Source organism: Larus michahellis, chromosome 8 (genome assembly GCF_964199755.1).
Source record: "Larus michahellis chromosome 8, bLarMic1.1, whole genome shotgun sequence".
Classification (NCBI taxonomy): Eukaryota; Metazoa; Chordata; class Aves; order Charadriiformes; family Laridae; genus Larus; species Larus michahellis.
In genome coordinates, this window is record NC_133903.1 from 31865053 (window position 1) to 31882111 (window position 17059).

General features: G+C 40.9%; 1 protein-coding gene across 1 annotated transcript in view; it reads left to right on the forward strand.

The window, feature by feature from the left end:
• The window catches only part of CFH (complement factor H), a 33502-nt gene extending 18877 nt beyond the window's left edge, over positions 1-14625 (forward strand). Inside the window, exons 11-24 of the mRNA XM_074599207.1 lie at positions 80-259; positions 414-587; positions 1891-2073; positions 4463-4645; positions 5982-6164; positions 7434-7613; positions 9091-9297; positions 9903-10079; positions 10734-10910; positions 11050-11226; positions 12448-12630; positions 13352-13552; positions 13857-14057; positions 14225-14625. Coding sequence (XP_074455308.1) covers positions 80-259; positions 414-587; positions 1891-2073; positions 4463-4645; positions 5982-6164; positions 7434-7613; positions 9091-9297; positions 9903-10079; positions 10734-10910; positions 11050-11226; positions 12448-12630; positions 13352-13552; positions 13857-14056 — 2405 coding nt within the window. The 3' untranslated portion in view covers position 14057; positions 14225-14625. The remainder of the gene's footprint in view (positions 1-79; positions 260-413; positions 588-1890; positions 2074-4462; positions 4646-5981; positions 6165-7433; positions 7614-9090; positions 9298-9902; positions 10080-10733; positions 10911-11049; positions 11227-12447; positions 12631-13351; positions 13553-13856; positions 14058-14224) is intronic.
• Positions 14626-17059: the final 2434 nt, after the last annotated feature.

Consider the following 17059-nt stretch of genomic DNA (forward strand, 5'->3'; position numbering starts at 1 on the left):
GACGCACCTACAGAAATGATGCTTCCAAAGGGCAGTGTTTCTGGATCACAAAATGTACTAACTGTGTTTCATTCTACAGAATCCTGTGAAACACCTCATTGGGTCAATTTGAATTACCACACGGATAAAACTACGTTCATGCCTGAAGATACAATTGAGTATGTGTGTTCGAAGGGATATCAAACTGCAAATAATATGCCAATAGGTACCTCAAGGTGCGGCATAAATGGTGAATGGAGTCCAACGCCCCACTGTCTTGGTGAATATTGTTGCGTTTGCTAATCAATGTAACTCTGTATACAGTTTGTGAAGCTTTTTTCTTTAAAACTTTCTTAGGTTTTGTTCTAATCAGTAGCGTTTCATGTCCTTTTTGTAGGGTGTACACTACATGTTAAAATATTTTGTCTTTGTAGCAATAGAATGTAAAACGCTGGCGTTGCCCAATGGAGATTTTTCTCCCAAGGAGAGTAAATACCACAATGGAGATGTTGTGACATTTACCTGTGCAAAAAATTACGTAAGAGTGGGACCTGCCTCTGCTCAATGCTATTACTTTGGATGGTTTCCATCAGCACCAGAGTGTAAAGGTAATTCTTCTGTTAACTTCATTGTAGTAAAAATATATGAAAAAGCCTGGGTCCCGAAGGCGGGACCTTCTATAAGCCAGTATTGTTCCCAAGAACAATTATCCCATCTTCGTCTCTAAAAGGACAGGAACAGGCCCTCTTTGGATCATTTCGTAGTGTTTTGATTTCATGTAAAAAAATATGAACAGTTGAGCTTTCAATATTGAACTTTCTGTTAGATTTGGTTATGCCCACTGGAGTTCTGCAATAACTGAAAGTGAGCTGGTAAATGGCTTGCACAAAACTTCACTCAGGTTATTGACTGTAATGTATGAAAAATTACTTCTTACTCAAAATGACTTAAATAATGTGCAATATGGAAGCCAGGAGTGATTAATGTGAGTAATTTCCTGAGTTTTGCCACTGCTTAATGTTGAGACCGACCAGATATTGTACCGTATGTTCTTTTTTCTGATCACATGATATTGAAGAAAAAAACTATTTTGTAGATGACACAGAGCTGGACCCAAGTAAAAGAAGCTCAGTGAAGGGGTTTCCCTGTGAAATTCTTCAGCTTCATCCAGTAGGATGAACAAACTCATGCAGAAGGGAAGATATATGCCCTATTCTTCTCATCCATTTTAAGACAAAGCACAATTTAGTGACATCTGAAAAGCATTTGTTTTGCTGGTGCCCTTTCATGAGGAAGCTTGGGTCGATGAAGGGATTCGTATTTCTCATCTCCCTTTCTTCCCACTCAGTCAATTTCCTTGTTGTCTTTCATGCTGTCATCCTTTTTTTTGCTCACTCTCTTTTCCATTTTAAAACAGATACATTTCATATAGTTGGCTCTTTAGCTCAGGAACATTTTAAGCTCCCTTAACAGGAGTTCCATGAACTCTATCGAAAGTGAATTCCTTTAATATACAGTACATATCACTTGCTAGGTGATTTTTGTAATGTATGCTGCTATTTCTTGCAAAATTTTCACCTTTTTTTTTATTTTAAGAATACTGAAGTTGTCATCCATGTAACACTTCTTTTCTCTTAAAACTGGGTTAGTTTTATCAACCACTTCTTTTATCATAGCAGGCAATTGACAGTGCATGGAAGTAAAAGTAGCGTGAGCCAGGGTCATGCATATCTGTTTCTGATCTCCAGCCTAGCATGAATCCATATATTCAAAGGCATAAACCAATGATCTGTTTAACCTGTTCTACTGATTTTTCTTAATTTTAAACAACAAATTCAGTTTATTTTATGTTGCACTTAACTTATAACTGTGCTAAAAAAACTGAGTTCAGTACTGATTTCTTGATTTCAGTGAAAGCCAGTGGCTGCGGACCTCCACCTGAGATTACCAATGGATTTATTGCTGGTGGCTCTGGGGAACAGTATCAGCACGGGGACAGAAAGCAATACGAATGCAACATTGAATTTAAAATGGTTGGATCAAAGGAAATAGAATGTGTTGATGGACAATGGTCACCTCTTCCCTCTTGCATTGGTAATCTATACAACTCTTACTTGTGAGAAGTTCATGTTTCACTGTAGGCTAATAGTTCACAGGTATTTTCACAACTGAAATTACAGTTTGCAGATATAACATGTGACGTTCGAAATCATGTTATGGATAAAAAGTAAACACACACTATATGTAAAAAACAAAACTTTATTAGTAATATAATTGAAATCTCAACAGTCCAATCAAAGAATTGTTGTGAGTCCAGATCAACTGATTATAGAAAGAGAAATAAAATAAATACATAATATGTAAAGAACAATTATAAATGTATAAATAATACAGAATATCAAAGTAATGCAAACAGTTTATAACACATATTTACAATTACTATATACACGCTTTCTCCTTTTTACCCCTTTTTTCTGGTTTTATGCTGACCCTTCTACTGCGCCTTTGGGTTCTAAAGTCAGTGGCTTCAGTCTGGTATGTTTTCGAGGGAAGCTACAGCACATTATCAGTATCTCAAGTCATTCACTGGGAGGAATGAGGTGTTGATGCTGATGATTTACTTTTCCTCCTTACAGGATCTTCTTGGGGTAATTTTTAGGTTTGCTAGCATGCTTTTGCTTGCCCTTTTTTCACTGGTCTGCAAGTTCTGAATTAGATATGTTAAGTGTGTTTTAAAGATGTTAAATATTTGTTCTTTGATCTTTGTATTACCCCTAAAACCAGTTTTGATCAGCTCCAGGTCTAAGCTGGCCTTGGGGTGCCAGGCTATGCCCTGTCTGGTACCATCCCCGTTCCTCTTCTCTGCCACACCCAACTTTTGTCCCCACTTCTTAAGGACTCTGTTATCATACCTGCCCTCTATTCACCTGCATCATTATGTTAGAGTCATAATTACACACTCTATGGAGACTAAAAACTTGTTACTACTAAGTACATAAAACTAATGGTTGTTTCATACAGAGATAACCAAAAGTAAAATAAATAGCTATAGCCTGGTCACAAGAAAAATCGCTATTACAGCTAAAACAAGTAAAACCAAGCCTCCAGGCAGGTCAGGACAAGTTCTGATAAAGTAAGCCCGATAAGCCATCATCCTGAGGTCCTGCAAGCTCGGTACAAATTCTTTGGCCTCTCTCTAGCAATGGCGATGCCGGGGCACTGGGCTACAAACACAATGACTATGAATGCATTATCTATGTTGCTGTCTTCCCTAGGCTAGAGGCAGACACGTCCAACAGTTTTTTATAGTCCAGATATTGAAATGGTGAATAGTTCTACAGTCAAGTCTCCTGCCTAAGCAAAAGCGCCCACTTTCTGTGCATGTCATTAGGTAGTGTACCTCAAACCTGAGAGTATGAATTTCAACGAAAGGACTTAAAAAATACTTGTGCAAAACTACTATTTGATTGTTAAGACAGTATCTCAGAATTGAAGTAGAATCGAATATTCAAGCTGAAAATCTCTAAATACAGAAAATAATTCAGGGCATTTTTATAACGCATAATCATCTAACAGCAGAACCAATAGATGGTGGGTTTTTATGGAATAGTTTACTCTGTCCCTATATGTGTACATGCTGACATGTCTTCCACGAGCAACACTGGTGGTTTAAAAAAGCACAGCGTGGAGCTTACATCTTTTCAATCCTTGATCCAGTGAGAATAGTTTTGGTGCACTGGCTTGAAAGAAGAGTGGTCCAAACTTGAGTGCTGGGTTGTTCAAATTCCATTTTTGAGTTTATCATGGGTCTTCCCTCTCCTACATTAAGAGCAGGCCGTGTGCCCTTATTCCCCTTACATGCCCTTTTCCTCCTTCAAAAAAACCTACTCACATGCTGCACTCATCTGTGCAAGCCATTGCCCTTTGCTGTCACTATCACGGCAACAGTGACAGCCCAAAGCAGGAACTGCTGTTACTACAAAGAAATGACAGTGCTACAGCCCTCTAAGTACTGTTACAGTGGTTTTCAGTTCTACTAATAATACTAAACGAAAGTACACATTACAAATGTGTAGGTGTATAATCAAATGTACTTTTGACTGATCAGAATCAGGGGTCTAGGTGAGTTGGATTGATCCCACTTGGGGATCCAGATAAGCTGGATTACTTGAAGGTTTTCTTACCCTTTAGGGTTTATGTACCAATGAAATACAGTTTGGGATGCTAATGTTAGCTTGAAACTACTTGTGGAGCGAGCTGTGGAGTTACCACAGTGATGGAAAAGGGATGGAAAAGAAGGAGAGGGATTTAGTAAACTGCCTAAAACATACACATACTCAGCTGTGTTGAAGTTTAGTTGTTACAACTAATGGCAGTAAGTTTGACTCACCAAATGCAAATATAGTTCTTTTTATTTAAGTTCTTTCAGCTATTAATATATGACTCCAATATTATTGTGGAATATTTCTGCTCTTCTCAACAGAAGATAAAATGCCATGTGGATCACCTTCTTCTATTCCGAATGTTGTTGTTTATCAGGAAGACCAGACCGAGTTTTCACATGGGGATGAAGTAATTTGTGGATGTAAACAAGCCTCTGGCAGTTCTAAGGCCAAGAAAATAAAATGTCTTAATGGGGAATGGAAGCCTTTACCTCTTTGTGCTGGTAATCTATTTCCATAATATTTCCATAATGTTTCAGATGTAACAGTTCTATTCAAAATCTCAAGGACTTCAGCAGTCAACATGTAGCCAGAGATACTATAGTTTCATGCATCTCAATTAAGTTTTTTTATTTACTCGTCTTTTAAATGTGAATGTGTCCTTCATCCTGGAAAGTATCTGCGCCTACAACTTTGTAAGCACTCTGAATAGGTTTGGGGAAGGAAATGGACACTTGTACAGTGGGTAAAATCGAGTATGGGAGTATATCTTTGGTGTGCGGTGGCTTTTATGCATTTTCCAGTGGTACTCCCTGGTAATGACCCTTCAGAAGCCTTGGGACATACCTACAATAAAGTAGCGTACCTGTTGCGTTAATTACTTGTAGTTTTATGTCTCCGTATACTACTCTGCTTTTTTAAAATCCTACTGGGAATTAAAAATAACAGTAGTAGCCACACTGTGCTAGGCTTCTCCCATCCGCATCATTTTGACATGGTTTTCTGATCAGTAATTTTCTCTTTTGTCTCATCTTCCCATTGAGTTTTGCAGGGCATAAATTCAATGAAATTAATGTCTTTTAAAAAGAGATAAAACAAAGCCTTTTCCTAAGAAAAAGAAAAAAGAAATTATGTTGGAGTCAGTAATTTAAGAAAAAAAGCGATACTGGACAAGGAGTCTTGTTTGGGATAAATTACTACAGCGCTTCACTTACCTTTAGCAAAATAAACAGAATAAATATCCAACTCTTGGTTCCCCCTTTCTTCAGAAGTGATTTTATATTCATCAGAGATTTGAGTATACTCTATTTACAGCTATGTTGAGGACTGAGTCTGGCACAAAACAGCCTGCTTAGCTTTCACAAGTAGCTTGTGTTCTGACTCTCAGAATCACCAGTCAAGGACAAAAGCCCTGGTTATGACTTAGATATACTTCCACAGGAGATTGATACCTGATATGTATTCAGTGGGAAATAGTACTTCCTTTATGCTCCTGTTTCTACAAGCATCTTGCTCATCTCACTACCTTTTCATATTTTTAGGGAAGAAAAAAAATGCTTAGTTTTTATATTATTTACTGCACTTAGCAAAAGGCATCCTGTCAACATAAAAATAAACGCTTTGCAAGTAGGAAGAGTATCTGCTTTAGATAACAGGAACAAAAAATCTTCTGTTTCTGTAATCAAGGAATTTTAGGAGTTACTTCAAACTACAGTAAGTAAAAAAACACTTTCACATGGACTTGCATTAGGAAACTGATAACCTCTTTGTCAGTGAATGCATATGTACGTATTATCTGAACCAAATCTATTTTTATATCTTTTCGTTGAATTTTTTCAGATCCAGAGCCTCAGTGTGTACTTCCAAAGCATGTGGAGCTTGTGCAAAATGATCGTCATTTCAGGCCAAGAAAGGGTACTAGGTTCCATAGAGTTATAAATTATGTATGTACATCAGCTGACAAAAGTATTAAACAGGCAATTTGCGTGTCTGGAAAATGGTCACCAGAGATTGAATGTACAGGTATGTTTTCAGATTTGCATACAATTTCTTCTTGTTATGTAGGAATGATAACTGCTCATTATTAAAGCTTCTTATCATTGCTGTGTCATTAGTCTGAAATGGAAATTCTTCCATGCTTATATGTATATCCTTATTCGATTATACGCTAAAGGACAGTCATGAATAATTATGGGAATAATTTGAAGAGTTAACTAGGTTTTGAGATGCAGTATTTTAGTGAGGCAGACTTGATCTGTACTCTGACAATTGGAACAGTTGTTACTTCTGATGTGAGAGAAAATGCAATGATAAATTTAAGCTCCATTCTTCAAAAGGGCTTTACCCTGGCGCAAGTCAGAGTAGCGCGTAGCTCAAGCTCCAGCCAAAGTTCCTCTAGTTCCTGTAAACATTCAAAGCTTTTCTATTCCTGATTTTTCTTTTTTTTTTCTTTCTATTTTTTCCAATTGCTTCCTAGTGAAACAACAAGAAAAAAGCTGAGTTGGCCAAGAGACTGCCCTTATCTAATACACACCAAAGGTCAGATGCCTGCAGGATATTTCCTGTAGAAGGCATGATTGTAAAACAATCATTGCCTCATTGCCTGCCTTGATTAGGCCAGATTCATGGGAAATGATGCGTGGAAGTGGGAGAAGTACACAGAGTGGCAATTGCTAGAGGGAACTTCTCGTTCAAGTGTTCCTACCTTCCCAGTTTTCTGGAACCACTAGAAGGAACAACCCAAGCTCTCGAGGTCTTGTCCTTCCTAGGTCTCCTCCTTACTAGATCTACCTCCTTCCCTCACTTTTTCTTACCTTTGGCAGGAGCAGCCACTTCTGCCTTGAGTGGGAAAATTGAAGTTTATTTGTTTCCTTTTGTGATTCTCATTTAGCTCTGTTATCAGCTAAGTCTGAAGAAAAAAGCAACAACAAAAGGAAAACAAGAACCCCAGAAGTTGGTCCAGTTTTCCTGAAGTAGTTCACCACAGAGAGAGGAACAGGGAGAGCACAGAGGAGTGCGCAGATGTGTGTAAGGGAGAGACTACAGGCAGCTTCAGCTTAGACTGGTGTAGGCAACTGTGACTATCTTTTCTATGAGGTAGAAAGCATGTGAGCGTCTGAAGGCAGCTCTGGCACTTCTGAAGCAGAACAAAATGATCATGATATTAATTAAAGCTTGAGATAGCTACTGAAGAATTATCACCAGTGTTTTCATGGTTGTTAGTGTTTTAATCTCTGGTGAACTGTTACATTTTATTTAATGTCGTATTATAACATGAGTATGTGTCCTTAGATGAGGAGAGTACATGCCCACCTCCACCTCAGGTGCCTGGTGCTCAACAGATAACAGGTGGAAGAAATTACAACAATGGGAGTAAAATAACTTTTTCGTGTCTGGAGAGTTTCGATCTCATCGGTGTGAACGAAATAACATGTATAGAAGGGAAATGGCAATCACCACCTTACTGTGTGGGTCAGTAGTGAATTTTTTTTTTCCTATTTGTTTTATTATGAATTTCTGTGTTATGCATTTGTAGTCATCATTTCCAGGACGATGATATTATTTATGTTAAGATTATCATGAACAGGTAACTGCAGAAAACCAGTAGAGCGTAAGTTGCTAAAGAAAGTGCAGTTAACCAACTGCTGTACAGTAAGTCTTTTTATTTACACAGACTTATCTAAGATGGCATATAGAACTTTCAAGTAGTCCCACAAGAGCTGGGTGTTTATTTGTTTGTTTACTGTTTTGCCGAATGGAATCTCAGTTTTGACTGGGAGCCTTTAATAGTATGCTGGCAAAGAAAATCAGTATTACGTATTGTTTAGTTGTAGTAGTAACAATCATTGGTTTTTTTCATTTTTATTCTTTCTTGAGTTTTCTTTTTGTGGCTTCTTCTTGTAATAGGAGTATAAATGATACAGCATAACTCAGGCCATCTGTCTATTCTAGGAAATGCTGAGGAATCTGTAATCCAGTTGTTAAAATATTACCAATGCAGGTGATATGTTGTAAGCAGAAATTCAATAAGAGGTAGAATAAATGAGTAGGGGAGAGATGAGCACAGGACAAATGAGGTGCCAGCTGGCGACTGATGTGTACAACGTGCCAACCATGTCTGTATTTTTAAGCTGCAATATTCTGATGTCATGAGGTTTTGCTTCTTTTACCATTTCTGCTGATCAGTGGCAGAGGAAGAGAAGAATAACCAAAAAAATGCTTGAGCTGTTCATAAAACAGCTTTTACTGAAATAAAATTCCCAGTCCCAGTTACTGAACAGGAATTTTGACTGTAATTAGATCTTTTGTATTGTGGAATTCAGTGCAAACATATGCCTTCAACTTGATGTGTCAACTAAAAAACCCTAATTTAATAATTAACTAAAAATGCATATAAAATATAATTTAAGTCTACCCGCTCTACAGGAGTGTAGGAGAAGCAAGCATTGGGACAGGCCTGACTCAGGACGGCTTCATAGAGATTTAATCCATTGTATGTATCAGGAAGTACATTATAATACTTTGTTAAGTTCTGTTCTCTTTTTCATCATGTCATCACAAAACCCCTCAGGACATTGGTATAACTTTATTAATGGTGGAAAAATTTAATAGCTAATATTCTGGAAAATCACTTTCAGTATCCCAGAACAAGATAATGTCTCTGCCTATGAAATTTTCCCTGTTCTTGATAGTAAGCTGTAACTGTATCTCCTTGGTATGAACTGGAAAATGGCTTTAATTTCATTCAAAGGAAAAGAAAGAAACCCCATGTAGGAGGGAAAGGAGACAAAAGTTTTGGGTTGTATATCTTAGATATTTCTTCATCTTCCTTTCAAGCCGTTTCATTTATGTTTGGATTTTTTTTCTTCTTTTCAGTGTTAGACAGCATACATCGTTGGATTATTAAATGTTTTGCATTATGTTTATTTATGTCTTCTATATTTTATAGAAAGACCATGTTTGCCACCACAACCCATAGAATGCGCGGATGTTCCCAGGCTGGAAAATCAAAACTTAAAAGTTCAAAAAGAAGGGAAAACGATGTATCTGGCTGGTGCTAGACTTAAGTATGTTTCTCGTTCTGGATACATGTTAGATGGACCATCAGAGATAACTTGTTCTATGGGAAACTGGACTTCAGCTCCTACATGCTTAGGTAATATTAAAAATACTTTTTTTGACGTGCATTTAGCAATGAAATTGAAAGAATTTTAAACTGGAGGTTGACTAGTAGGCGCCAGTAATTCCATATTTTGCTGTGGAATCTTATCATCCTTCATGGATGTCTTCAGAGCAATTCTGATTGGATACAAGGCTGACTTTTTGAATGTGTTTTAGATTTTAAATATTCCTTTGTATTCTTACAATCTTTGTTCAGTTTATATGTCTGCCAGGTGAGTCCTGGGCACATCCTCATAATCCAAGGATCTGTTTTCTACAGAGTACACTAGTGACTAGGAGTTGCTTTGGTGCTTCAGTGATGGCAACCACTTCTGTGTAGTAAGGGACATAAGCCTTTATTAAAATTTGCTGGCAGGGTTAGAAACAGGTTCTAAATATTTCAGTGACTGAAGCCCATGTGTGTTTAGGGGAATGACTTATTTAATCTTCTGTATGCTGCCTTGTATATAAAATCCGCTATCAGTGGATGACTATGCTGATGTTAGAAAAAGCTCTCTAAAGCAATTGTTTGGTAGAAGCAGGACACTCATTCTGTGTGTATCACATTAGCACAAGCATCAACTTTCTGTATCTTTTCAGAAATGCCATGTGGAAGTTTTCCAAAAGTTGTCAATGCTCAAGCTGAAGGCAGAAATAAGAAAATTTATGAGCCTGGTGAAACAATTCGCTACCAGTGTGATGCAGGGTTCCTGATTGTTGGTCCCCCTGAAATTATTTGCAGAGAAGGAAATTGGACAGCACCGCCCTTCTGTGACGGTATAGATTCTACTTCTAAGTAGTCTATGATCCTTAGTCTCTCATGTTGTGAATTAAAATAATGTCAACTCAGGCATGCAGGTGAGTCAGGCCAATAGAGCCAACAGGTGTCTTGCTTTGAAGGGGCTGCTACAACACCTATTTTTCTGGCTCCTGAGAAACAGCAAGCAGGGTAGACGAGCAAAGAAATCGTTTTCCCTGTGGGCTGAAGCGAGTAGCTGAAATGTAGCTCACTGCTGAAACCAAGCAGAGAGAGGGTTACGGGGGAGTGGATGCTGGCTGCAAAGGAGGAGGTAGGGTGATGTAGGTTATTAAGAATAAGATACTCTTTAATATTCTTTAATATTATAAGACATTCTTCATCACTAAGAATGCCAGTTTCTGAAAATTACCTTCAAATGGTAAAGAAATTACTTCACTCTCCAGCCCTTTGGCACACAATGCTGTACAGCACCAGTCTGCACCTTTGGCTGATCTGTGCAGCTCCTTTTCTCTTTCTAGTCACTCTAGATGGTCTAGAAAATCTAGATCTAGAAAAAGATCTGCATTATACAAACCATTTTTGCTCATCAGGAACAATTGTGCTCCAGAATGCGATATTATGTGATTGTAATATTGCTGTGCTACTGTTCTTAAATGCACCTGTCTTTCCAGATGTTAGTTGTGAAGATGCACCTGAAATTCCCAATGCTTATATTACAAGCGCTCCACAGGAGAGGTATCTGCCTGGTGACAGAGTGCAGTATGAATGTGAAAGCAATTTCCAAATGATGGGTGGAAATTATGCCACTTGTACAAATGGAAAATGGTCACAAGGACCAATCTGCAGAGGTAGGAATTTGTGCTTTCATCTTGCCTGTTAGCACAGACGTTTACCTGCCTGTTTACCTAAATACTTCAAAGACTACCTTTTTTACTTTTGTTTTCTTTGTGTACCTGCAAAAGTGACTGCAGCAGTGTCTCTTTTCAGATATGAAGTGTGAACCTCCTCCAGAAATTGCTGGTGGTAAAGTTCACGGTGTTAAAAAGTCACAGTATTTGCCTGGAGAGAGTGCTCGCTATCAGTGCTGGCAAGGTTTTCAGATGACTGGGGCTTCCACTGTAGTGTGTCGGAATGGGACCTGGACAGAGCTGCCAAAGTGCAAAGGTAATTTCTCTTTTCATACAGTCACCTGTCAGTGAGACTGTCATGAAGCTGACTCAGTGCCATTTACTTCTCCAAATTTCAGTCTCATTACTGTGCACAAACGCAATGTATCTGGCACACTCGGGAAAAAGACATTTTCCCAGGCATCTCTTCAGATCAGTTTACCAGCTGAGTGACTCAGGGGCTTCACTCGAGAGGGCCCTATCTGGAAGACCACCCTGAGGCCGAGAGCAGTTGCTGGCCAGGTCTAATTTTGAGATGCAAGCCTTGGACTTCTTAGAATCTCCTGTCTGTTCTTGCCTGATAAGAAGAGAGTGAGAAATTTTGTCATTTATGTTGGAGAATAGAGCCCACAGCTTCCCTGCTACTTGACATCCAGGTAATGCAGATGATGCATTGCTATATTGAATGCTCTGGAGTCAAATCAACTGTGAATCAACTGAGGGTAGAATTTGGCGTGTGAGACAATACCTAGGTACTCTGTTGGTGCCTCCTAGGATTTCACGGGCGCACTGAATAATCTCATTTGTTTTCCTTAGACATGCAGAAAGTTTCAGCACATTTGCCTCAAACACCACCCAGCTGGGAGCTGAGAGGGATGCAGAAACAGCAGAGGAATTAAGACCAGGCTCCTTATTGTGGCTCCAGAACACAATGCCAAGTGCAAAGAGTGTCACTGCTGGTACCGAGGGATCTGTGTCTTCTCTGAAGGCCAGACATGGCAGCAGTGTGGTGCTTGAATAGGTGTAAGAGTCTGTGAGGCTGCAATGTGAACTCTCCAGTGGCCATAAGTGGCCCACAGAGCCCATGGGCTATTCCATTAGTGATTGCAGTTGTGCAGCTCAGTGTCAATCGTTATTATTCGCAGTTGTTTCCACTTTTCTCACTGCTTAGGCAGTACAGGGAGGAGGTAGGTGTCAGGCTCTTCTTCAGAAAGAGCCGTGCTAAACACTACACCATTAAGCAGGACAAGAGAAAGTCCTGCAGACATCTGCAAGCACTTCAGCTGTGGACAAATGGGGTGAACTGGCAGTTTTGAGTCCCAGCACTGGAGAAATGAGAAACGCTTGCTCTTTTTCACCTGCCAGGTATTTGGTTTTCTCTGCTTTTCTCGGGGTCTCTCAGAGTAGTGACAATGTACTTCCTGGTTGTACTGGTGGCCAGGCCTCCATTGCAATTAAACTCTCATGGCTTTCTCTCCGATTGGGACTTTTCTTCCAGGTAAAGGTGGGAAATGTGGCCCGCCTCCAGTTATTGAAAATGGAGACCTTCTTTCCTTCCCCGCACCAGAATATTCACAAGGTGCAACTCTGGAATACAAGTGCCCAAGTCTTTATAAACTGGAAGGATCTAAGTATATCCGGTGTACTGACGGACAGTGGACAAGTCCCCCAGTTTGCCTGGGTAGGTTGAAGCACGTGCTGTGTGGGCAAAGGCTGTGTGACTGCTCCTTTTTTCTTTTTCTCAGATCCTGGGGGCACTTGTGCTGGGGCTATGATGACAGCAGGGCAGAACAACGCTGAGTCCTTCTTTGGTCCAGAAGGAGTTTCTTCTTGAAGTTAGCTCGTGTAGTCCCCCCTGCTGCCTGCTGTCTCTTGCCACAACACTGGGTTCAGGAGGAGGGGAGCTTGGCTGAACCCCGCTGTGTGAGGGGATGGCTATGGCATCCCAAGTGCTCCCGAGCTGGGGACACTGCTGTGGTCAGCAGGCTGTGAGCGGGACCTGAATGCATGGCAGTGGTGGGGAAACCTGGGGGTGCGTCCATGACACGGCCATGAGGAAACAAATTTAGAGAAGTGCTGGGCAGAGGTGAAGGAGGGATCTCACAAAAGACACAGGGAAGTTCATTGGGGCCTGGTGAGTTCTCCCAGCCGTGCTTTGATCTTGCCCTATGTGACTGTCAGAGTGAAAAGGCTTTTCTATAGCTCTGTGTGGGGTCTCAGCCATGGTCTTTTTTTCCCTTTTGCTTGGATGTGAATGTCTTTCCTGTTGCAAGTAACAGAGGGACAGAGCAAAAGCTGGAAGTGTTTTCTTATGCAAAGAACTTCTGTAGGCTCTAGGGGAGAAAAGTTCTTCGTGGTGCATGATGCACAGTGATGACATTCTTCTCTTTGCCTTTTTCAAGTGGCCTGTACAGCATCTGAAGAAGACATGGCCAGAAACAATATTGAGCTGAAATGGTTGTCAAGAAAAAAGCTGTATTCCAAATCGGGTGACTTCATTGAATTCCGGTGTAGAAGAGGCTATGTGGTGGACGCAGAATCTTCCCCCTTCAGAGTACAGTGTATGGAGGGGACATTAGAATATCCACGGTGCAAGCCAGGAAGTAAGTCATCTCCACTCCAGACACAGCTTAGCTGCTGCGTTGTTGCATTTTTAGTGTTGAAGCCAATGGGAAAGCCTTTAGCTTTCCTGGGGAAGCACCTGGGGAGGAGCCAGGGTGCCAGAGCATCCTGTAAACTGCAGGCATTGAGGGACAGTGCCCCTGAGAAGCCATTGGCTGGCATACCTGAGCTGGAAAGGCTGGGGAAAGGGCTTTCAGGGGCTTTCAGGCGGTTTCTCAGACAGTTTCAGAGCATCAGTTGTCTAGTGTGAGGTCTACAGGCCAATAATGAAAGCACTTTTTGCAGAGAACTGTACAGTGGATAAGTCTATTATGGAAATGAAAAATATTCGACTACAGACATCATGGTGGTCGAGAATTTCCACCTATCTCTCTGGGGATTCTATTTCATTTGAATGCATATGGCGGTGCCGGGAAGTTTCACGCCCTGAGGCGTTTACAACAGTGTGCATGGATGGAGTGATTAAGTATCCTATATGTGGATAAGGTAAGTGCTGGGTGCCGAGGACACAGCAGGGAGGCTGGGGGCGGGGGGGCGGTGTGTGTGCTGTGGGAGGCGGCTTTTCTGAAATTGCCAGTCCACTGCTCTGAGGAACCACTGCGGGGTGTAAGGCTTGGTCTTCACACGTTTCCCCTTTTCTCTTTATGCTGCAGGAACGTCTGGATAAATGGAAATGGCATGAAGGAGCCCAGCTGTGGAAATTAAAAGTCCCTCAACCGACCCAGTGATTTGAGCTCGATTTTTCCTGGCATTTCCTGTTTCACTGTGCTTCATTTGCAGCTTAGCCAATGTTCTGTCTTGGAATTTGTTATTGTTTTTCTTTTTATTATGGGATGATTGTGTTTACATTTTATCCACATTTTATGCATTTTTGTAAATGTATTTACATTTTGTAAATGTGTTTACATTTTATCCATTCGAATGCTTGTCCTTACATTTTATCCGTTCTATGTTGATCTCGCTGTTATTTTTATTAACAATTCTGTCCTTAAATAGGCTGGCTTTGGTGGCATACTGAGATAAGAATTAAAGTCCGCAGGTAATTTGATCATCAGCAAGTAGAGTGTGTTTGGCCTTGTCTGCTCCTAGCTTCTTCTCCGTGCACTTGCCTGGAAACTACGCTGGGGTCATGGCAGAGGTGGGTGTCCTGACTGCCCGATCAGGATGAGAAACTGAGTGGAGTCTCCTCTAAATGGCTCAAGGAAGTCTCTAGACCACAGACCCAGTTCTTATGGGGGACCTGAGCCTCCCTGGCTGGCTGGAGGGGCTTTGCTGGAAGGGCAAAATGTTGGGATGCCAGTAATTGGGATTTCTGGATAGAGGCGGGGATGAATTCTTGGTCCAGGGCCTGGAACGAAACCTGCCATCCTTATATTTTCTGAGAGATTCTGTGACGGTGTCTTGATGGGGCCAGGACCTTCTTGAATTTCTGACAGTTGATCGAATGATAACATATTGCAGCTGATGTATGGGAACAGCTAACATGTTTGTGTATCACTGATGTCTTACTGGGCAGGGAAACGCTGAGGGAGTGTTTTTACTGCCTCTTACCTATTGGGTTTTGTAGGTGAAGTGCAGTTTCTTTACTTGCTGTTCACTTTTCTCAGATTTTTTTGAAACCCAGTGTGGGCAGCCCACCTGGCACTGTGCAGCAAGGGGTAATTTTGCATTGACCTTCGGTGCCTTCATCTCAGAGGGGTTTTTTTCATCTAATTCCACTAGGGTCATGAAAATCAAATGAACCACCATGCTGTATTTGTATATAGTTAAAGGAGCCTATCTCAATATTCCTGTGAGGTATTAATATGGGTTGATTTTTCTCTAAGGAAGTGAAGCAAAAAATATTTCTTCTGTTGTTCCTTTCACTGGATGATAAGGGAGATTTCAGAACAGTTAAATCTGCTTTGGCAGCTCCATAACCAAATAACTCAGTTCTTAGAACTCCCTGAGTGCAGACAGGTCTTTTGTTGCAGGGACATGAAGAAGAGAGAACCCTTCAGCCCAAGATCAGGTAAATCAGCGCTGAAGGTCCTCTAGAACAGTGGGCTGCAAAGTGGGGTTTGGAAGATGATCCACTGGGTTGCAGGAAGAAAATATTAGAATTCTATTTATATTTATTTTTGTCAGAAAAAAAAAGATACTAAGTTCTACTTTTATTCAATATTCAGATTTGACAGTGGCAATTTCAGTTGGTGTGTATGTCAGAGGGTTCCGTGTCACATACGGTACCGACATGTCCTGGGTGGGGAGTGGGTGCTCCGCAATGCGGAGGTGTTCACAGTAGCACCCTCACGCCGTCGTTCCTTTTCAGCGTATTGCCGTGCATCACCGTTTGTGTGTGCCCAGTTAAGTGCGTTTGTGGATTATATTTAGTTTTCCCCACACTACCCCTCACAAAATGGACAAGTGGCTTAAAAAGATTCCTTGCAAAGAAAGTGCAGACGGAAGATAACACACACGCAAACGACAAGAAAACGGCAGAGCTGACAATCTACTCCTAGTATGAACTCTTCATCAGCCACTTTATGAGGTAAAAACAGTGTCTCTCTAATGCCCTTGACAGGAAGTTGGTAAAAAAATTTGAAATTGTGAAGAAGGCTATTTGAAATACAGATTTAAATTTGCTATTGTTAACGATGAACCTTGCCCTTAGTGTATATTGTGCCTTATAGAATCATAGAATGGTTCGGGTTGGAAGGGACCTTAAAGATCATCTAGTTCCAGCCCCCTGCCATGGGCACGGACACCTCCCACTAGACCAGGTTGCTCAGAGCCCCATCCAGCCTGGCCTTAAAAACTTCCAGGGATGGGGCTTCCACCACCTCTCCGGGCAACCTGTTCCAGTGTCTCACCACCTTCATGGTGAAGAACTTCTTCCTAATGTCCAGTCTGAATCGACCCATCTCTACTTTTAATCCATTCCCTCTAGTCCTACCGTTACCCGACATCCTAAAAAGTCCCTCACCAGCTTTCTTGTAGGCCCCCTTAAGATACTGGTAGGCCACTATAAGGTCTCCTCAGAGCCTTTTTTTCTCCACACTGAACAACCCCAACTCTCTCAGTCTGTCTTCGTAGGAGAGGTGCTCCAGCCCTCTGATCATCCTCGTGGCCCTTCTCTGGACACGTTCCAGCACGTCCATATCTCTTTTGTAGTAGGGGCTCCAGAGCAAGACATTCTCCAGACGCAAGAATAAGCATCCAGAACATGAAGACAAACCTCCACAATTTTTTCAGTGATGCTTTAAGTTATGTCGTACTCAATCCAGTACTTTACAAAATTTCACTAAACTTTATGATAAATGTTTAAAAGCTTCTTTTGAGGCTTCGCAATCAATAGCAAAAGACAAAACACCACACACCATTGGGGAAACACTTGTTCTTCCTGCTGCGGTAAAAATGGTTGAAATAACACATGGAAGACAATATGTTGACAAAGTAAAATACATTCTTTTGTCAGCAAAGACTGGGGGAAGATGCATAGAAAACAC